Source organism: Apodemus sylvaticus, chromosome 12, assembly GCF_947179515.1.
Source record: "Apodemus sylvaticus chromosome 12, mApoSyl1.1, whole genome shotgun sequence".
NCBI classification, from domain to species: Eukaryota; Metazoa; Chordata; class Mammalia; order Rodentia; family Muridae; genus Apodemus; species Apodemus sylvaticus.
This window is the reverse complement of record NC_067483.1, coordinates 60,552,953-60,575,015: the sequence shown is the minus strand read 5'-3', so window position 1 is coordinate 60,575,015 and position 22,063 is coordinate 60,552,953. Positions and strand designations below refer to the sequence as shown.

At 45.6% G+C, this 22,063-nt stretch overlaps 1 protein-coding gene across 1 annotated transcript in view; it reads left to right on the top strand.

Annotated features, from left to right (window-relative positions):
* Lamc1 (laminin subunit gamma 1) overlaps window positions 1-22,063 on the top strand; it is a 118,652-nt gene that overhangs the window by 71,671 nt on the left and 24,918 nt on the right. Inside the window, exons 2-13 of the mRNA XM_052199952.1 lie at window positions 4,076-4,380; window positions 8,546-8,676; window positions 11,167-11,333; window positions 14,435-14,623; window positions 15,383-15,500; window positions 15,903-16,001; window positions 16,094-16,230; window positions 16,816-16,938; window positions 17,029-17,218; window positions 17,662-17,774; window positions 19,352-19,573; window positions 19,687-19,875. Of these exons, the coding sequence (XP_052055912.1) occupies window positions 4,076-4,380; window positions 8,546-8,676; window positions 11,167-11,333; window positions 14,435-14,623; window positions 15,383-15,500; window positions 15,903-16,001; window positions 16,094-16,230; window positions 16,816-16,938; window positions 17,029-17,218; window positions 17,662-17,774; window positions 19,352-19,573; window positions 19,687-19,875 (1,983 nt within the window). The remainder of the gene's footprint in view (window positions 1-4,075; window positions 4,381-8,545; window positions 8,677-11,166; window positions 11,334-14,434; window positions 14,624-15,382; window positions 15,501-15,902; window positions 16,002-16,093; window positions 16,231-16,815; window positions 16,939-17,028; window positions 17,219-17,661; window positions 17,775-19,351; window positions 19,574-19,686; window positions 19,876-22,063) is intronic.

Here is a 22,063-nt window from a genome sequence, read left to right as displayed (position 1 = left end):
GCACGAAAGCTTTTGTTTTCCAGGTCTCAATCATTCACGGTCATCATAATCTCAGTAACACAGACGATCCCATGCCCCAGCCTCCATTCCATTTCTTGATCTTGTTTGCTCTGTGTGTGTGTGTGTTGCGTGTTGCTGGGGTTTGGACCCAGAGCCTGTGCACAATAAGTGGGTGTTACACCACAGAGCTTCACTCTTTAGTTTGGGCACTGGGTCTTCCTGTGTAGCTCAGGCTGATTCCAAAGTCAGGATCTTCGTGCCTTATCCTGAGTTGGGATTATAGGGTCACAGCACCACACTGGGTCCGTTTCTTTGCTGTTAGAAAGTAGATCCAAATTCCTTGAAGCAACTTCCACGTCTCTCTGTCCTTCAGTAAAGAGGATGCTCTAGGCTGCTGGAGGAAATGATGCTTCTACAGAAATATCTGTGCAGAGCTGTGATTGTCGCCCTCAGTGGCCAGTCTTTGCCCAATAAGGCTACCGTGTGTGTGTGTGTGTGTGTGTGTGTGTGTGTGTGTGTGTGTGGTGGGGGGGACTGTTTTGCAAGTGCCTGTTAGAGCATGTGGGCCAGCAAAATGGTTCCGTGTGCAAAAAGTTCTCTCTTCACAAGCCGGATAACCTGAGTTCAATCCCTGGAACCCAGGATGGGAGGAGGGAACTGACTCCCAGAAGGGAGTCCTCTGACCTTCACGGGCATTCCCGCACACACTGTCTCATGCACAACTATGATAAATTCAATAAACTCTAAAAAGTAAAGCTCTATTCCTCACTCAGCTTCCCCAACTGTCTGCCTCTTAGCCCAAGAGCGGGGACGCATTATCAGAACTCTCTCAGTTTCATGCCTGAAGAAGCCAGAAGAAAGCTTTGAGTCTCTTGATACAGGTTCAGGGAACCAAAGTCTCGGTCCTTGGGAAGAACAGGAAATGCTATGATTAGCTGGGCTATTTCTCCAGCCTCTCCACCTTCTATGTTGAGACTGTGTCTTTTCACTGAACCTGGAGCTTGCTGATAGGCCAGACTGAGTGGGCAGCACCCTTAGGTGTCCTCCTGTTCCCACTTCTCCTGGGAGTACAGGGGCACTAGTCACACCCAGTCTTTTGTGTGGGTCCTGGGGCTCTGAACTCGGCTCCTCATGTTTGAGCTGCAGGCCCTTGCACTGACTTAGCCATCACCCCAGCCCAGCTCTTAGCCATGGTAACACTATTGATGGTCCCTTCTCAGCGTTTTTTGCCTGGCTCCTCCTCTCCCTGCTTACGCCTGCGTTTCGTGCTCTGTCATCTCTTCCGGCTGTGCTTTAAGCCTTGTTCCTCAGAGTGATCATGGATATTGGTTCTTAGTGTAACACACTTACTTTTTGGACTCTACCAGTGCCTTAAAGCTTTGATATCTACATCCTAAGGGCTCCTGTCTTTATGTCTAACCTACAGTCTTCTGGTCCATCAGACCACTCGCCTCCTGTCCCCTTAGAGAGCTTTCCTCTTATTTAGATGGCTCGCAGGTACTTCAGGTCTACTGTATCTGGGATGAACTTATCAGCCACGTTTATAACACTGGTTTTCTTCTGTAGTTCCAGTGAGTGGCATCACTTTCCGTTTGGTGGCTTTTAATCCAGAAATTTAAGGGTTGTTCCTAATCTTCTGCTTAACGGGACGGGCTGTTCTGATGAGGATGTGGAGCAGGGTTTTTAAGCAGCGCCTGATCCAGTCTGTCTACCGCTGTGCCTCTCGATGTCGCCTCCCTGCACGCCACTCCAGGTCCATTCATCTCTCTGTCGTTAACTGGCCCTGGCTCATGGTTAGCATGCCATTGCTCCTGGAATGTTGCCACATCTTAAGGTGTTCTTCAGTCAGGGCGTGGTGGTGCATGCCTTTCATCTCCTCCCTCCCCACAGTCACACATGTCATTTCTTTAGCGCAGCCGCTCGCTAGTTCTAAGCATTTCTTGGTCTTGGAAGTAGACATCGCTTTCCTCAGGAAACACTCCACAAACCTGGGCTTAGGTGGCTTTCCTCCATGCTGCACCCTTGTGATAGGATCCCACAAGGAAACTGCATTCTTGTACGCTCAGAGCTTAGACTGTGATTCCAGCGGCAGTGTGTGGCTGTCTGAGAAAGTTGCCACAGAGCTCTTTCCCTCTTCTTCGTGAACAGAGGTGAGAGAGAAAATCTGCTCTTAAGTGAGCCCGAGAGCTCAGCCGGGAAGCCAGCAAGCCTCAGAGCTCACTGACAGCCGTGTGCCTCTCTGGGTGTTTTGCTGCTGTGGGCACCTGAGGGGCCTTGTATGCAGACTTCTTTCAGAAGGGGTCCGCCATAGGTCAGGGTGCTATAAAGCACTGAGATAGATGTCAGGAAGGTAGGGAAAGAAGAAAAGCAAGGTAATATGGAAGCCCATGGCAATCCTAAGCCACCTACTCCTGTGTAGAATCAACTGTTTGTCTTGTTGGAATGCCTTAGATAGTAAGTTTCTGGAATACCATGCATACTCTACAATAGTCTCATCCTTGATTTAGCGGAGACAATGGTTCTTTCAACAAAGCTGTAGAAATGTTGTGTGTGACCTGTTTGGAAAAGTGCTGTGTGGGTACCTGAGGGAGATCTGTATTTGTGGAATGTTCTTCAGTGAATGTAATTACTAAGTAGCCCCTGGGTCAGTGAGGTCCTTGTCTGAATAGGCCCAAACCCTTGGTTCAAGAGCTGTCTTCATAAACTAAGCACTTCCTAGAACTTTATAATAGTCCAGGATGTGTAAGAGTGGATGGGCAGGATTGTCCTTATTGTTATAAAAGAGACACTGCTACAGAGAATCAGACAGCTTCTAAATACAGGAGGCAGGCCTGCGCACAGGCTCCTCAGGCCCTGTCCTGTGTTCTTCTTATATGCCTGAGCTTTGAGTTTTAGTTCAGCCATGTGTGTGTGTGTGTGTGTGTGTGTCTACCTGTCCTATCTGTCCTGTCTGTCTGTCCGTCCATCCTGTCTGGTTGGCCTGTCTGTCTGTTGGGGGCAGTTATTAAATCTCTTCTATGATCTGGACCAGTTGAGAAAATCAGTCTTACCTTAGATAGAGCTGGGTAGGAGGATCTGGCCTGGGTGCACACTCGAGGACATCTCAGAGGGCAGGAGTCTGTGTTCTGCACAGGAGAAGGTCAGGGTGTCTTTTTTCTAAGAGATGATTCACTTGGGGGGAGTACCAAGCACCATCTTCTTGAGAGCAGGGCTGGTCTCTCCTCATTCGTGCCCTGTGTACCTTACAGGACTGAATGGAGCTGCACTAAACAAATACTTGTTGAGCCAGCTGTGGTCGCCGTGTGTCTCTGGTATAGCAGAGATGTAGCAGAGCAAATGCCTTGTAAGACCTCACAAGAACTTGGGTGGGGATTAAATAGCTGCATATTGTCTGGGGTCTTGCCACCCTAGCCTTTGGCCTTGCCGTGGCTGTGCAGGGACTCCTGACCCACTGGCTCTTCTAGAGGGCTGGCAGCCATGACTCCTCCTCCTGCCCTTGGTCATCCAGAGCTTGCGTCTCACGTGCTCTCTTGTGAACATCTTCAGATACAGCCTTTCTCTTTCTTTTGTCTCTTTGTTGAGCTTTTGAATGAGGAATTTTCTGTTCATGTCCCAAACATTCTCCTTCTCACTAGGGTAGATAGCACTTCTGAGGACAGTGCACCAAGAGAAACACTCTAGCTAATAAAGGGTAAGGCTTCGAATGTATTGAAAGCCCCCAGAGGACCCATTCTAAAAGTTTTCAGATATTTTAAGAAAATATATTTTAAGTATACAACGAAGCCCCAGCAGTAAGAATAGGGGAGCTCATTATTTAGTTTTATTTTAAAATCTAGTGGTACTGCACTTATGCCACAAGTTTTCATGGCCTATGTCAGGAAGCATGGTACTTTGTATTTTGTGGGGAAATGTACAGTTCCCAGGTTTAGAGGAGCCTACTGGGCTGATAGTGTGTCCGGTGTCCTGAGGTTTTCCCAGGGCTGGGCCTTCATCAAGCCTCAAACCTAGTTAGGAATGGGGGCCTTTCTTGTCTTCATCCACGCGACTTAAGGACTTTGATGTGTTTGTTCCATAGGGAAGGCTTTTGACATCACATACGTGCGTCTCAAGTTCCACACCAGCCGCCCAGAGAGTTTCGCCATTTATAAGCGCACTCGGGAAGACGGGCCCTGGATTCCTTACCAGTACTACAGCGGGTCCTGTGAGAACACGTACTCAAAGGCTAACCGTGGCTTCATCAGGACAGGAGGGGACGAGCAGCAGGCCTTGTGTACAGATGAATTCAGTGACATTTCCCCCCTCACCGGCGGTAACGTGGCCTTTTCAACTCTGGAAGGAAGACCGAGTGCCTACAACTTCGACAACAGCCCCGTGCTACAGGTAGGCGCTCACAGGGTGGTGTGGGAGCCAGCTATAACCTTGACCATAATCGAATGAAAATTACCCAAGTGAGTACTTACCAAGTCACGTGGGCAGCTAGATTTTATGCCATTTGTCTGTGTGTTATTTGTAAGTGGGAAAAAAAAGGCATTTTCTTCCCATTGCCTAGGGAACATATGTTCTTATATATATATTTTTTCCTCTTAAAAAATATATTCCAGGGTGTAACCTTTACACAACACGTTAATTTAAGGGGATATTTTTTTTTGGAGACAAAGTCTGAAGGTATGCAGTTGAGGATGGCCTTGAACCCCTGACCCTCCAGTCTCCACCTCCCCAGTGTTAAGATTATAGGTGTACACCACCATACTCTTGCAAATCTTATTAAAGCTGAACAGTTCTCACTTTAATCTGTGCTCTTGAAGAGGGAACATTTCGCTTTAGACTTTTTCCAAGAAGATACTTGGCGTAGGGCTGGGATGTATAGCCCGTTGGTAGACTGCTCGGTCACCAGCGCCTCTAGGTAGCTGGTTCAAGGCCAACCTGAAATACATGAGATCCTGTCTCAAAAAGATTCTAATTCTTTTAATTTTGAAACTTATTTGGTGTCTATGTGTGTATAAACACAATAGCATGTGTGTAGATCAGAAGGACAATGTGTGAGTTGGTTCTCTCTTACCTGGTGGGTACTAGAGATGGATCTGAGGTCATAGACTTGACGGAGGTGCCTCTGCCTGTTGAAACTTCTCACTGTCTGCCCATCCCCCAAGTAAATAAAATAAGGTATTTGAAATAACCTCTCATTTTTCTTGCATCCTTTCATAACTGTTCCTTGATTTGACAAACTAAAAGGCACATTTTTAAAACAGAGAACAGCTGACGCAAGATATTTAAGTATTTGAGATCCCCTTCTTCCTCCCTTATGACACACTGACACTTGTCTGTGCTGTTGATAGCCACTGTGATTTCTTCATCACCTGAGAAGCTGAGTTCTAGAGACAGGAAAACCGTCAGGGCGCCTTGGCACTGTGCATACACATCACGCTAAAAACCTTTCCCCATCTAACGGTAGGACGGATCAAGGATTCCTTTCATGTGTTCCGTGTGCACATCCCTGTACTCTCATGCAGAGTCTGTGTATGTCTCAGGTTCTATAAACCTCTCACACATCCTAGCTATGTGCTCATGGAAGAGTAAGGATTCCATGTCCTTCTTAGTATGTTGATACAGACACGGATGTCACTTTGCAAACATCTGTTTGCATGGTGATGTTAGTATCTAAATGGGGGCAATAAATAGTCTATATTTGCTGACCAAGGCAAGAAGGAAGGACTAACTGTGACTTTGCAAACTGCTCCCGTTTTGTGAAAACGAATTCTTCCTGGCTTTCTACTTCTGGATTCTCAGTCTGTCTCTGGAGTTTATTATAATTACTGTTGTCTTCCATGTATTTATTTTGTATGTGTATGTGAGAGCACAGGTGTACACTGTACCACCCACATGTAGATCAGAGGACAACATGCAAGACCTTCTACCATGTTGGTCCCGGGGATTGAACTCAGGTCATTAGCCTTGGCTGGAGACATCCTTACCCACTGAGACATCTCACCAGCCCTGTAATTTACTAGTACATTCAAAGACACCTTCTGATGTGGTTGTATAGTTGTAGGTAGAGTCAAAAGACGAGAATACAGTTTTCTGTGTGTCCAGTTCCCCACCTCTTGTACTCTTTTAGGCTGTTGAAGATGGTAAATGTGAAAGTAAATCCATTAGCCAACACCTTTCTGAAAAGGATTCTTGTGATGCAGATGAGATAACAGCTGATTTAAATAGATGGAATAGCAGAAGACAAAAAGAAAGACCCGGGAGAGGCGATAGGCACTTCTGCCACACACATTTCTTTGTCTGGTTGGTTGTGTTTCCTGACCTGTAGAGTCTACAGTGGGACCAGTGTTTGAGGTTGTAGCTGGTTTTCTGGTTCCTTGACTGCCTGCATGCCCACTAGCCTGTCCAGAGCAGCTCCTTGGTAGGGATTCTACAGTCTGCTGCTCTTAGAAACTAGCGAGACTCTGTGTTAAGAACGCTTTGAGTATTTGTTTCATTGTGTGGTAGCTTTAATTATGTGTGTGTAGATATGAGAGCCCTGCCTCTCAGAGTCCGGGGCCAAATCGGGTGAGCAGATTTGACATCGAGCTGATCAGAGTAAACTGCCTTCTCTCTGATGGAGGAGACAGAGGAGACGGAGGAGAAGGAAGGTCTCTGGTTTCACTGACTATCGGTGTGTATTGGTTTGTGCACTTGTGTGTTAGCACTTAGCTGTGCTGTAGTGCAGTGTGTTCTCAGCCATAGAGGCTCTAGCAGCATTGTGATGGCTAGGTGTATTAGGTATTTTTTTAAAAGATTTATTTATTTATCTTATGTATATGACCACACTGTCCTTGACACACCAGAAGAGGGCATTAGACCCAATTACAGATAGTTGTGAGCCACCATGTGGCTGCAGGGATTTGAACTCAGGATCTTTGGGAGAGCAGTCAGTGCTCTTAACCACTGAGCCATCTAGCCCATATTAAGTCTTTTAACCCTCGTAACTCTGTAAGTTGGGTGTTTTTTCTTATTACCTTCATTTTTACAGGTGAGACATTGGAGCTCAGAAAGTCATAAATTGCCCCAGCTTACAGTTTTTAGCGGCAGAGCTGACACTGAGACTCTGTTCAGTCGAGCCCCAGATTCTCTGTTAAGATATTCATATTGGGGCGGTTGACTCAGTGGCACTCTGAGCTTTCCCTCTCCTTGGTAAAGGGGAGCTGCGATAGAGATGAAGCTGGGGGTATTATTAGCATTAAGCAGAGGTGTGCTTAGCTATTTACGTTATGGACAACTAACAGATTCCTGCCATTATGGCCCCGAGTGGGAGTTGTTATTGAGTTCCACGATTGGATACAGTGAAATCATCTTTTCCATTCTAATTATACTTGAAGCTTCCCGAAGATTAGTTTTTATGAGCTCTTCTTATTGCCAGGTGGTTGGCTTAGCCTGAGGCAGTGGTTCTTTATCAGGAGTGCGCTTGCTGGTCTCATAGAACCTTCTGGAATGCCTAAGTTAGTACCCTTGCTTGTACATATGTGAGAGCGAGTCTGACACACAGTGGCCAAGGGTTTCCTGGACTTGAGTTGAAGTGCCATCTTTGGGTCTGGGCTCACTCACCAGGCAGGTCAGCTGATGACTGAGCCTTTCTCTTCCCCTGTGATCTTCCATGTTCAGGAGACCAGAGCAGGCTTTTCCATAGTGAGGACAAGTTCCTTGGCATCACGAATAGTCCCCATTGAGCCTCTGCTTGTGTCATATCGACTGATGTTCCCCTCTGCCAAAACCAGCTGTACATCCAGGCCTAGAGCTGGCACGGAAGGAGACTGCCCAGGATGTAGCTCTGGCAGACTGAGTCATTAGGATCGTTTTTATAGCAGTGTGCCACTCATGTGAGTGTCTGATAAAGTTAGCTCAATGAAAACACGGTTATTATAAGGGTTTAGATATCATAAAAACCAGGGGAATAGCACGGCTTTTATCCTTGTCTGCTGCTGTTCCAGTACACCTTTCAACTTGATCAGACATAGATTCATTGACTTTGTACCAAGCATGAGGGACCCTACACTGAATAAAATGGACACATATTCCTTCCCTCTAATACATTTGATTGGGTGGTGTAGGCACTGTGGAAATGGGTGACATCAGCAAAGTAATGAAGCGGTGATAATTTTATGATAGAATGGCCATGGAAGACCTAATGGATGTGACATCATGACAAACACAGACTGCATTCAGTCCGCGGGTCAGGATGCTCACACATCACCTTGTGCTTAGGAATCTGTCTGCCTAAGTGCTTTGCTCAGCTCTCTGTTACCTCAGGAAGAAACAGCAGTGTCCTCTCCCTTTGGAAACTCAAAGTTGTGAAGTGTTGGTGTTGACTGCAGAGGAGTCAAGGAGGAAAAGATCAGGGCATTAAAGATGGTAGTTCAGTAGTTCACTGATCTCGCAGAAGACGATCTTGAATGACATGGGAACTGTTTAGAAGAGTTTGTTAAGTGTGTTTCTCGTCTTCAGCGCCTCTGCCTCCTTCTCTTCACCTGTCTGCTTACCTTTTTTTTTTTTTTCTTCCTGGCAGGAATGGGTGACTGCCACTGACATCAGAGTGACGCTCAATCGCCTGAACACCTTTGGAGATGAAGTGTTTAATGACCCCAAAGTTCTCAAGTCCTATTATTATGCAATCTCAGACTTTGCTGTGGGCGGCAGGTGAGTGGACTGTTAAATCTGCCTTGAAGGTGGGGCTACTTTGATGAAGAGCTTGTTTATAACTTTATTAGAACTTAAGACCACGTGGATTATCTGGAAAGACAAGCCATTACCTAGAAGACTTTTCTTATCAGATCAGTTTTCTTATCAGGAACTCAAGCAACTGGGTTTTCTGAAACCTTGTTAAATCCACACTGCCATTTAAGTGCAGAATCCAGTAATAGGTTCTGCAGAGCTCTTGCCCAAGGGAGAAGCCTTGACCTTCTAGGATTTTAGGAGGGAGTTAAGGATAATTCTTAAATAGCTAAAAATTGAAATATAGGTTGGGTATCCCTAATCCACTGCCTCAAGGGGTTCTGGTTTGCTTTCTGTTGTTGTGATAAACACCCTGATCCAAAGCTACTTAGGGAAGGAAAAGATTTGTCTTAAAACTCCCAGATCACAGTCCATCACTGAGGCAAGTCAGGGCAGAAGCTGAGCCGTAGGCCGTGGAAGGATGCTTGCTTACTGGCTTGTTCTCCATGGCTTGCTCAGCCCGCTTTCTTGTACAATCATTCATCAAGAAAATGCCCACAGACTTACCTAGAGGTCAGTCTGATAGAGGCATCGCTATCAGGTGAGGGTCCTCCCAGATTCCCCACATTTATGCCAAGTTGCTAGAAAAACTATCACACAATAGAAAAACCAGCACACAATACTTGAAATGTTACAAAATAAAATATTTTCTGGTGTTCATATGATGTCACAAGTGGACAGTCAACATGCTGGTCCCTGAGTGTTGTGTAAAATTACCTTCAGGTCATGAAATTCATGCTATGACTTGGTCCCACTCCCAAGATACAGCAGTCTGCTTTTGAAGAAGTTCGAGAATCCAGAAACTCCCGTTCTCAAGCACTTGGGGAGGTTGTTGGGCACTCAGCTGGCACTAATGCACCAGTATATTCAAAACAAAACATGTCATGAATCAAGATACAGCTGCAAAACTAGAGGGGCAGGTGGGATCTGGGTGGGTCTTAAAGGGCAGCTAGGATTTGGGTCGAGGATATCTGGATTGAGTGCAGGAGGATGGTTGTGTTTTAGCAGAAGTTCAGGGTGTAATTTGCTTGATGGAAAGAAGTCATCTTTGCACAACTGTAAACCAGAAAGATTGCTTTATGAACAAGAGACAACAGTCTAAGAATCATAGACTTTCTTTTCTTGTGTTAGCCCATGAGGTCTCAAGAGCGGGGAACAAATGCTTTTGTATATGGTTTTCCTTGCATGCTCAGTGAGGCGGGTTTGAAATGTAACCACTGAGAAATTGGACAGTGTTTGGAGTAAGGCTGTAATATGAAAACTGGGTTAGGAAGATGAGTATTCATTGAGAGTAGAGTGGACCATAGATAGCTAGGAAGATGCTGCGAAGCCCATTACTTTATATCCTAACCTGCAGAACCAGTTCAAAAGAAGACATTAAGTTTATATAATCACCAAAGACAGGAGCCTTAGAGAAGGATTGGAATAGAATTATTGCGGCGGAGAGATGGCTCAGCAGTTAAGAGCACTGACTGTTCTTCTAAAGGTCCTGAGTTCAAGTCCTAGCAACCACATGGTGGCTCACAACCATCTGTAATGAGATCTGATGCCCTCTTCTGGTGTGTCTGAAGACAGCTGCAGTGTACTCACATATAATAAATTAATAATTCTTTAAAAAAAGGAATAGAATTATTAAGGCAGGATTCATCTCTGCACAATGAAGATGCTTCTAGTGTACACACATATTTTTAGGTGGTAGGTAAAGCTGTAGAACTGCTGTGTTTAAGGAAGCAAGCAAGAGAAATGTCTGTTCCAGCCACATTCATGTCTCCAAGTTCCCTCCGGCCCTCAGTTCATCGCTATACTTGCATCTAGGGGATCCTCCAGCCATCATGCTCACAGAGTGCCCGAGGGCACCATCTCACCACTGGGCATCTGTGGGGAATGAGGCATCAAAATCAGTGGCCCTCCTCCTACAGTCGGAAGCACACTCATTAGGGTGAATTACTGATCTGCGTATTAACTTGTATTCTGTGCAGCCCTGTGTGCAGAAGTAGAGTAATTCCCAGTGACTCTGAAAGAGGCTTTGTCATTGTCTCTGGTTTACAGGTGAGGTTCAGGCACACTGTCAGTGACAGGGACACCCAGGCTTTATGCTATTCTAAGCCATTGCTTCCTGACAGCCTGGACGTCAGGGAATATCTTGCTGGTGTTCTTAGAGACTGTTAGGGACTTTCTCCTGTCTAGTTAATGTCCCATCTTGGGAGTGTGTGTGTGTGTGTGTGTGTGTGTGTGTGGTGTGTGTGTGTGTGTTTCAGCTTGTCCTTGCCAAGTTCCTGAGTTTATACTTTTGAATGGTAAAATTCAACGAATTCGCCCGTTGCTTTTGGTTTGCTATATACACATTTCTTCTGCGTCATTTGTAGGATCTCACAGCAGTCCATTCTTAGCTATTCCTGTCTCTCTTCTTTCCAGGTGTAAATGTAACGGACATGCCAGCGAGTGTGTAAAGAACGAGTTTGACAAACTCGTGTGCAACTGCAAACATAACACATATGGAGTTGATTGTGAAAAGTGCCTGCCTTTCTTCAATGACCGGCCGTGGAGGAGGGCAACTGCCGAGAGCGCCAGCGAGTGCCTTCGTGAGTGCTGCGGTGCAGGCTGCCCATTGTCTTAAGGACTATAGCTGGAAGGAGGAAGGGTGACCTCCTCATCGAGGGAAAACTGTGACAGGCACTGCTCCTGTAGAGTAGGGTACTGAGCTAAGTGCCTGTCAGAGGGAAAGGATTGATAAGGAAGTTGGTTGTGTATAAGCCCCGCTGGTTTTGTTCTCTTCATGAACGCCAGCTAGGTGGCCGAATCTCCAAGGTTCAGGAGTTTAATTAGACTCAAATCTGGGCCAATGTAGTGCCTCTAAAATGTGACCTCTGAAGTCACTGTGGCCCTTTAAAATCAACCATTCCTCAGTATCTGTATGCGAGGGATTCCAGAACCTTCCTCGCATACCACATTCAAGCTCTCTGTGTAAAATGGCGAAGTATTGTCATGTGACTGTGCACTCTTCCACGCTTGTCATCTGTTGATTACAGTGCAGGCGCCCTGTAAATAGTTGTCCTACATTGTTTGGGGAATAAGGACAATAGAGAAAAGTCTGTACATCCATACAGACATAAGTCCAGACATTATTCGCCCCCCTACATAGTTTCTCTTGATGGTTGATGGGATCTGTGGGCGTGCCTAGGTACGATTGTTCTGACTCCTTCACTCAAGCAGGCAGCTGGGTTAACATGTGCCAGCTACACTGACTTGACTCATCTTTCCTTTGACCAATGGGAATAGACGGGAGAGCTTGCCCTGCCATTGCCCAGCAAGTCTGGGTGGCTTTGGGAGAAGGGGTAAGTCCTGTGCCCTAGGGAAAGGTCAAGATGAATCTAGAACATGTTAACACATGTTTATCTTTCAGAATGTCTTGGCTGATTCTGCATAGCCTCCGAGTTCTGAGAGGGGAACTCCGGAGAGGAAACATAGAGTCATGATTTGTGAAAGGCTTAGTAGGAACAAACTTTAAAGCACCCACAATGTTCTTGAGTCCTTCGTCAGTGTGGGAAACAGGAACACTGAGAAAAAAAAGGACACTTGGAATGTAGAGCAATCACCACAGCACCTTGAGAAGGAACTACCTCCTGACTTATGACTGTTTTCATTGAGCGGTCTTGAGCAGATTGTATTATACATCTTACATCTTTAGTTTCTCTCAGCAAACCTCAGAGTTGCTGATAAACTTTCTAGCCTCCTCTAGCGCTTCTAAGCAATCCAGGGAGCTCCTTTAATCCCATTACCACACTAATATAATTGGATGTTGTAAGGTGAGGTCCAGTGAGAGAGATACACATACAAGAAGCACTCCTAAAACATGTCACCAAAGCACATGTGCGTTTGAAAAGTATTGTGCATGCGTTTGCCGTGTTTCTAGTCTATCAAGGAAATAGGAACAAACAAAATACTGTTAGCTCGCTGCTAACGGGCTTTGATAAGGAGCTCACTGGGTTCGCCTTCCTCCATAGTCTCTTTAGGTCCAACCCTTCAGAGTAAAGTTTCTAGATGACGTGACTGTAACAGGACAGTCAGGATACTGGGGCTAGGCAAGACAAGAACACAGCTGTCTTCTCTCATCCTAGCCGTTAATGAGAGAGGCGCAGCATGGCTGTAGCTTTGGGGCGGAGCAGAGTGGACATGGGAACTGATCTGCCTCATGATCCCAGCACCAGACCACTACTCCGGAAGGCTGGGTTGGCTGCAGGGTGACATAGAGCAGCTTGGGGTAGCAAGCGAAGGGGAAAGCACAGCACACAGCTACTGAAAAGGAGGGAGCGCCAGCCTAGCAAACTCGGTGCCAGCAACTCAAGTTTCTAAAAATGCTTTTAGTTGTAATTCTGTAATAGAATATATTGTACAGAGAAATAAAATACGTATTCAAATATCTTTTAAAATAGTTTGAAAAGTATTTGTCGTAAATCAAGCAAAATTTTGTGTTTATGTGATGGCCAAGAGCTTATATGTGCTTTGGACAGATTAAGTCTGGGAAAATGATCTGACGAAAAGCAGCACTAAAGACTCAAATATTTATTTGTTTGTTTATTTTAGAGACTAGATCTCAGTATGTAGCCCTGGTCTGGAACTCACTGTAGAGACCAGGCTAGCCCCAGACACATAGAAAATTGCCCCCTGAGTGTTCACTGCCAAGGCCAGCCAGTTTCTTAGTTTTAAAGTACAGCTGTGTTTAACAGATGACCTAGTTAGAACTGTGGTTCCCTGGTAGACAGATCTGAAGTGTCTAGATTTCCCTGTAATTCTGCTTGCGTCATCAGACATGCTAATTTAAACCTACAAGTCTCAAGTTCCCTGGTCTGGAGAGAGTAATCTGGCCCCTTGGAAGCTGGTGTCTTAATGTGTTTGAATTGTTGAGGCTGAATGCTTAAAGAAAACATTCATGACTGATACCTTGTTTTTGCTGTTAGTGCTAGTAGGAGAGGATGAAGAGTTAGGAAAATGTGTGTGGTGATGCATGCTGTTACCCCTGGGGTGCACTGGGAGGCAGAGGCAGGCAGGTGTATGATTCAAGGCCAGGTCTACAGAGTGAGATCTAGGCCAGCCAACGGTGCACAGTGAAATCCTGGCTCAAAGCACAGTTAGAAAACAATCACCTGACTGGCCCTTCTGCATGAACAGCCACTGGGAGACAGATTCTTTTTTCAGTATAGGAGTCTTATTGCATCATTTTTCTATAAAGATGGATACTTCTTAGGAAAGTGATGGATGATCAGGCTTTCAGACTACTGGGTTGTTGACATACTAGGTTTTTAAATAAACAATGTACTCATCAGTCATTTTTATTCTATACCACCTGTTACAGAGATGTAGGAAATTGTGGTTTGGTTTTCTTGGGAGTCCTTTAAAATGCTTTCTTAAATGTATTTAGGTCTTGGATGCTACAGTGATGACTCAGAGGTTAAGAATTCTTACTCCTCTTCCTTAGTTTACTTCCCAATAAAGCACCTATGCTGGGCGGCTCTCCACTGCCCCTAACTCCAGCTCCAGGGCATCTGACACCCTCAGCAGGCATCCCCCCCCCCCCCCCCCCCCCCCCCCCCCCGCCAACACACACATGGCATTCACTCACACAGATACACACATACATTTCCTTTTTAAAGGTATACTTATCTGGCATAACTTCTATATTTAGCTTGTGACTGCAATGGCCGATCCCAAGAATGCTACTTTGACCCTGAACTATACCGTTCCACTGGACATGGTGGCCACTGTACCAACTGCCGGGATAACACAGATGGTGCCAAGTGCGAGAGGTGCCGGGAGAACTTCTTCCGCCTGGGGACCACTGAAGCCTGCTCTCCGTGCCACTGCAGCCCCGTCGGTGAGTACGTGCATCCCACTGGGAGGAGAAAGATGTAACAGGAGTCTCCTGAAGTCCCAGGAAAGAAAGCTTTGCCTTCTGAGCATGTGCACAGTTAAGTGGGGCAATCCGTGTGCTGTTCTAGATTATAAATGCCTCATTCTGCCTCCTTTACGCTAACCAAGTTGAACTTTCAGATAACTTTCTAGTGTGTATAGAAGAAGTAGCGGCTCTGTAAATAATTGGCAGCTGGGTCATAGGCCATTTGAACTTGGACTGTGAAAGGCTTTTCCTCGTTAATGATTTTGTTTAGTCTGATGTCCGTAGAGTGCTGAATTGTGTACAGCATGTTAGTGTGTGTCTAGAGATACGTAGCATTTAGTCTCTTTTAGTCTTTTTTTTTTTTTTGAGAGTTGGGCTAATAGTTCGTTGTTTGTGTCCTTGTATACTAAAATTCTAGGAAGGAGCCTTAAGGAACATTTGATTGCCAGAGAGGTGACTGGTCTGTGTGTACTGTATCACTGGGTACAGTTTTATTCAAGAGTGGTGGGTAGGTTTACTTCGGGGTGTGCCTGGAACACTAAACTGTTATGACTTATAAAGCCATGATTTACAAAGAGTTGTCATTTGGAATTAGGTCCGTATTTTCTCTGATCATCCAGTGATGACATACTGGTCATCGGGCATTGCTTTCCGCTCCCGCTGTGTTGGCTTTGACGTTGGTTTTTACTCACTTGTCTGTCCAGGTTTGGGATTGAACGTAAACTCATTGCATTTTAGGTTCTCTGAGCACACAGTGTGACAGTTACGGCAGATGCAGCTGTAAGCCCGGAGTGATGGGTGACAAGTGTGACCGTTGCCAACCTGGGTTCCATTCCCTCACTGAGGCAGGATGCAGGTAAATGTTTTTGAAACCAGAGACTGGGCCTGGATCTGCGCTGGGAAGCAGTAACTATAGTGGGAACGCTCTCCCAGCAGTAATGGCCAGCAAGCTCCCAGACTAGACGCCGTGCTGCCCCTGGGGTTTTGGAGAACACAGAAAATGGCTTTTTGTTTTTGTTTTTGTTTTGTTTTGTTTTTTTACTAGTTTTAAGTTATTGTGCACAGTATTGGGTTTCATCCTGGGTGATGAGTATTCTTGACTGAACCCAAAACCAAATATAAAAATAACATGAGTTCACCCTGTCCTTTAGAGATGCTTCATGTGTAGAATCTGCTGTGCTGTAAAACAGGCCGGCTTTAAGAGTGGGGCTTCTTCTTTCCTGTCTGTTCTTTTTATTTAATTCCATCCCTCAAACAGGCCGTGCTCCTGCGACCCTTCTGGCAGCACAGACGAATGTAATGTTGAAACAGGAAGATGCGTTTGCAAAGACAACGTTGAAGGCTTCAACTGTGAGAGGTAGAAAACCCCAGCTTTCTCCAGCTCTGTGTCTTCCTCTGCGTCAGATTTCCCGAGAAAGCCATGGCTGATTGCGCCTCCATCTCTTTCAGATGCAAACCTGGATTTTTTAACCTGGAGTCATCTAATCCTAAGGGTTGCACACCCTGCTTCTGCTTTGGGCATTCATCTGTGTGCACGAATGCTGTTGGCTACAGTGTTTATGACATCTCCTCAACCTTTCAGATTGGTAATTCAGCCCTCGTTCACCACCTCATAGGCCTCCAGAACTCCCGAAACCATTGCTATATGGGTAGTTTTTCAATCAGTAACTTGGAAGGGTTTTTGATACCAGGAACATTTTCTTTCCTTTTTTTTTTTTTTTTTTTTTTTTTGAGACAGGGTTTCTCTGTGTAGCCCTGGCTGTCCTGGAACTCATTCTGTAGACCAGGCTGGCTTTGAACTCAGAAATCCGCCTGCCTCTGCCTCCCAAGTGCTAGGAATAAAGGCATGCGCTACCTCTGCCTGACCGGTACCAGGAACATTTGATGTTACTTAATACACATGGTTTTTCTCTTGTGTGGCCCTTTAATGAGAACATGTGTATGGTTTTAAGGAATGTACTGTAGGAAGAAGTGGCTATAAATGTTTTATTAAAAAAAATACACCATAATGCATCTTTCAGGGGACAGTATATATAGGTTCTGTTGTAGGGTCAAATTTTTTGTTGGTGATTCTCTCTAATGAAGGTGCAGTTTCATACATGTTGTGGGGCCTGGATGGATATAGGATGATTGTCATCTGAATGTGCTTGTGTCTTCCTCCCTGCCCGCAGATGAGGATGGGTGGCATGTGGAACAGAGAGATGGCTCGGAGGCGTCCCTCGAGTGGTCCTCAGACAGGCAGGATATTGCCGTGATCTCAGACAGTTACTTTCCTAGATACTTCATCGCCCCTGGTAAGTGAGGCTGCGAAGCCACACAGCTTGCTGGATGCTTCACTTGGTCACATCCTCACACTCTGACCCAGCCTAATGTCTGCCTTCCAGCAAAGTTCCTGGGCAACCAGGTCCTGAGTTACGGGCAGAACCTTTCCTTCTCCTTCCGAGTGGACAGACGGGACACTCGCCTCTCTGCAGAAGACCTTGTGCTTGAAGGAGCTGGTTTAAGAGTATCTGTGCCCTTGATCGCCCAGGGCAACTCCTATCCTAGCGAGACCACTGTGAAGTACATCTTCAGGTGAGACTAGTCTCTCTGTCAACTTAGGCCTGACCAGCCTGAGAAAGAGAAAGTGGTTTTCTGTTGTTTTGTTTTATCTGAGTTGATCTGACCTCAAGATGTGTGTTAAAGAGAAACTTCTGGGCTAGATATGGTGGCTCATGCTTATTGTCCTAGACCAGTGGAGGCCGAGGCAGGAGGATTGCCAGGAGTTCAAGGCCAGCTTGGATTATACAGCGAAATTCTCTATAAAAAACAAAAAACTAAAACAAAACAACAACCAAAAAAACCCTTATAGATTATTGAGAATAAACCCTTTTCCATCTTTCTTTTTCTAATTGTACTGAGAAACTGGCAGTGCTCTCTTCTATTTGGTTAGCTTGTCAGTATTGCCTGTGGTGGCAAGAAAGAGCCTCCTTGTAGACTATCCTTACAGAGGTTCTGTGCCCTTTCTTTGTCTCCAGGCTCCATGAAGCGACAGATTACCCTTGGAGGCCCGCTCTCTCCCCGTTTGAATTCCAGAAGCTCCTAAACAACCTGACCTCTATCAAGATCCGCGGTACATACAGTGAGAGGAGTAAGTTGTGACGTCATGTAGGAGTTGATTAAGCACGTGACTGGGTAGAAAGGTCATGATAAAGAAAAGGTCCTGGTCTGATGTGTTCACACCGATCCAAAATATTATCAATTATATATTAAAATGTTCTTTGAAACTCTCTTCAAGGATCTGGAGAACATTCAGATGGCAGTTTTATTTTATAATTAATAAACCAATTGAAATGCTATTTGATATAGCTTTTTCTTAGTCTTATGATTAACTACTGGTTCAACTTGCTTGACCTTCAACCTTCATTTCTTCTCGTTTACTGTCATATAATTATCAAGTGATTTGAACTATTAGCTAAATTATCACAAACCATGTATTATGCTGTGAACATTGGCTTTAATTTTGTATAAACAAGGGTTTAAAAATATGCCTTCAAGAACTTAGTAATGAGGGCCTTTTTTCCCCTCCAGAAAGGTAAAATCTGTAACTTGGATGTGTTGGGGAGTTTGTTTGCTTATTTTTGAAGTCCTTGCATGAGTATCCAGATGGAAATGTTTTATAAGTAATGATTAATATGGATCTGGGCCCTTGGAAGAGGTTTGGATTACAAATGTAGGTTAGAAGTTTTAGTCATTTACTTTTAAACTTGGGAAAATGGCAGAAAACAGAACAAGGGGATAGGATCTTAGAAACAGAGTTTAGGTCTGTGCCCTGAGGCCCACGGAGGGGAATTTGGAGAAGAAAGAGCAGTTGTAGGTTTGGGACAGGAACAGCACTGGGTTTCAGATGGGCACCGGGAGGTGACTGGGAACGAGCTTAACTTTGGCTTAGTGTGGAAACTGAGCAAGGTCCCAGGACTCTCTGAACAGTGATTTTGAATGTGAGAAAGTAAAATAAAGAATATTCTCTTCATGAAGTTTGAAAGAGAGGACAAGAGATGAATTATCATTGGGGAGTAGGAGCAAGATTAAAGGGAGAATATTTTTAGGCCAGGGAGACAGAAGAATGTTTAGGGATTAGAAGTACATCATAACTCATGGTCTGACTGGAAAAAAGCCGTGCACCTATTAAAGTTAAGTTTAAGCCAGCAGTAGAAGCTCCTTCGGCCTAGGTGGTCAGTTTCCACGTGAATTATATAAACAGCAAGTCATGTTCCACAGCCTGGGAGGATTGTACATTACCCACTTTACAGCCTTAACACATAGCAGTTGGTCCTCTTAGATTGGATGGACCATTGGTCTAACTCAGCATAGATTTCTTTTTCCTCATGGAACTGCAGGAGCATGACCTGTTACATAATGGCTTTGGGCGGACTCACACTTGACAGAGATATACTACAGTCGTGTGTGTGTGTGTGTGTGTGTGTGTGTGTGTGTGTGTGTGTGATGTTTCTATAACTTTGCCATACCTCGACTCCACAAGTACTCTCTGCACCACGTGGTTGTCTTGGATGCTATTTTCTGGTTGCTGTTCCCAATGAATAACTTAAGCTGGTGGTTAGTTTTGTCTGCACGCTTGGGTCTGGCTTCTTGCGAGCTGCTCGGTCTTGATGAGCTTCTGAGAACTGGAAGGCACCTCAGTGCTTCTCTCTTCCATACCACAAACAGGCGCTGGATACTTGGATGATGTCACCTTGCAAAGTGCTCGTCCTGGGCCCGGAGTCCCTGCAACGTGGGTGGAGTCCTGCACCTGCCCGGTGGGATACGGAGGGCAGTTCTGTGAGACGTGCCTCCCAGGCTACAGAAGAGAAACTCCAAGTCTTGGACCTTACAGCCCATGCGTGCTCTGTACCTGTAATGGGCACAGTGAGACCTGTGACCCTGAGACAGGTAAGACGGCCTGAGGCTGCCGCTGGGCCCGTGCGTGGGTCCTTTGGCCATTAGCGGTGGCATCATTGTCTTCTCGTTACTGACCTGATGGTATATCTCTGCTCTCGCAATAGGTGTCTGTGACTGCAGAGACAATACAGCCGGCCCCCACTGTGAGAAATGTAGCGATGGGTACTATGGAGATTCAACCCTGGGCACCTCCTCCGACTGCCAGCCTTGTCCCTGCCCTGGTGGCTCAAGTTGTGCCATTGTCCCAAAGACAAAGGAAGTAGTGTGCACACACTGTCCGACTGGCACTGCCGGTGAGTCCGCCTTGCTCCCATCCTCTCAGAGTTCTCTGTGGTTGTCAGCATTTACACAGCCTTCCTCGGGCGGCCTCACAACCCCAAGACAGAACCGCTGCTGCTGTTTTACTGTGACTAAGTAAGAGAGGTGCAGAAACAATTGAATGTCGTGTCCAGGGCTGTGTGACAAGGCACTGGTGAGCCGGGGCTGCAACACTGCTAGGTGACTCCAAATAGAACTGTCACTATGATGTAATCTCTTGTAAAGTGAGAACCCACACTGGCTTGTCTGGAATTGTTCATGTGAATTAGCAATTTTAAAATTATTTCTCTGAATCACCCTTCCAACATCTCAGATTTGGTCACATGTCGGGAACATACGCCTTATTTATTTATTTATTTATTTATTTATTTATTTATTTATCTTAAAATATTTATTTATTTATTTATTTATTTATTTATTTATTTATTTATTTAATATATATGACAAGTACACTGTAGCTGTCCTCAGACACAGCAGAAGAGGGCATCAGATCCCATTACAGATGGTTGTGAGCCACCATGTGGTTGCTGGGAATTGAACTCAAGACCTCTAGAAGAGCAGTCAGTGCTCTTAACCGCTGAACCATCTCTCCAGCCCTATTTATTTATTTTTTAAGAGCTTTGGGTAGACCTCTGTCCCCATTGTAGCCACTCCATTCATTTTCCAAAGAACATTAAGCTTATGCCTGTCTTAAGTGTTCATAGTTATTCTGGCCACGGAGGGGTCGGGTTTACTAGCAGACTTGTTGGCTTACTTCGCCATCACTGTGAAGGGTAGGAAGACAGAACCAGGGCTAAACAGCATGCTACTTGTTCAATGCATGTGAGGAGTGTGGGCTTTGAACCTTGACCTGAGATTTTAAAAGCAAATTGCATTTTGGAATGAGTTTGATACGGGCTACCTGGTATCTCCGTTTGAAGCTTTTGAAGTGTAGATTGCATGTGGACTAGCTCCACTATCAGAGGAGACATCCTAGCTGGAATGCCACCTCTGTACCCTGTGACGATGGCTGTGCGGGAGCTGGTGGCTGCCCATAGCCCGGTCAGGAGGGTCCCCCATTCCCCTTTGGTCCCCTGCGTTCTCATTTCTTCTCTCTGCCCCACCTCCAGCCATACTTCGTGCTCAGCTTCTTGACCTGTGTGCTTGCTTGTCAGGTCTAGTGATCAGTACAGTGGCCATGCTGGACAGTGGCTGACTGTCCCCTCATCTGTAGTCCAACCCTCTACTCTCCTTGGTTTTCTCCTCTTTCCTCTTGGGTACCTGGCGATCACATCTTTATTTCAGCTGGAGGTTTTCATATGAATTTGATGACCCAATCTCTTCAGGCTACCAAGTCTGCTCTCCCTTTTCCTACCTCATGAGATATATGCACTGCATCAGATCCAGTCTCCTTCAGAGTTAGGGTAGCCAGGAGCATATGCCCTAGATCAAAGAGGGCAGAGTATTTATTCCAAGGCCTGTTTTGATGAGATCCTCAGGCTTGGTGACTTAGAGTTAAAAGTTCTAAGCTTCTGGTCCCTGCTCTGTCCATGCAGGCCCTAGAGCACACGTAGAGCACGTAGGCCCTACAGGGTCCATCCTGGTCTCCACCTTTGTCCTTGATTCGGAGAGGCTCCTCGGGCCATGCTAATTGAATGTGCTGATCACTCTACTGCATTCTACATTCCCAGAGCTACAATCTCAAACTTAAATAAATCTCTTCTTTACTTCTTCTCTCCTTTTCCTCTAATTCTAACTCTCTCCCTTCCCAGCAGTCTATAGACTACCACAACCTGCCTGTTCAAGCTAGAATCCTTGGGTTTGCACTTGATTCGTCTTCCTTTCCTTTCTTAGAGACGGCCCCTCCTGTCTCACTTACTGCTGCCGCCATCTCCAGCCTCCTCTGCCTCTCAGCTGAAGTCCCCCCCACCTCTCTCTGGTCTCCCTGTTTCACTTGCTTCCCTAAGAGCTGTTCTTCACATGGGAACCAGAATAATACATTTAAAATGTCATTGGATTATGTCACTATATTAGTTTTTTTTTTCCTTTTGAGCTATTTTACCATGTAGTCCAGGCTGGCCTAAAACTCCAGTGTATCCCAGGCTGACCTCATATTTATGATCTTCCTGGCCCAGCCTCTGAAGTGCCGAGATTGTGTGTGTTTCCACCCTCTGTGATCATACT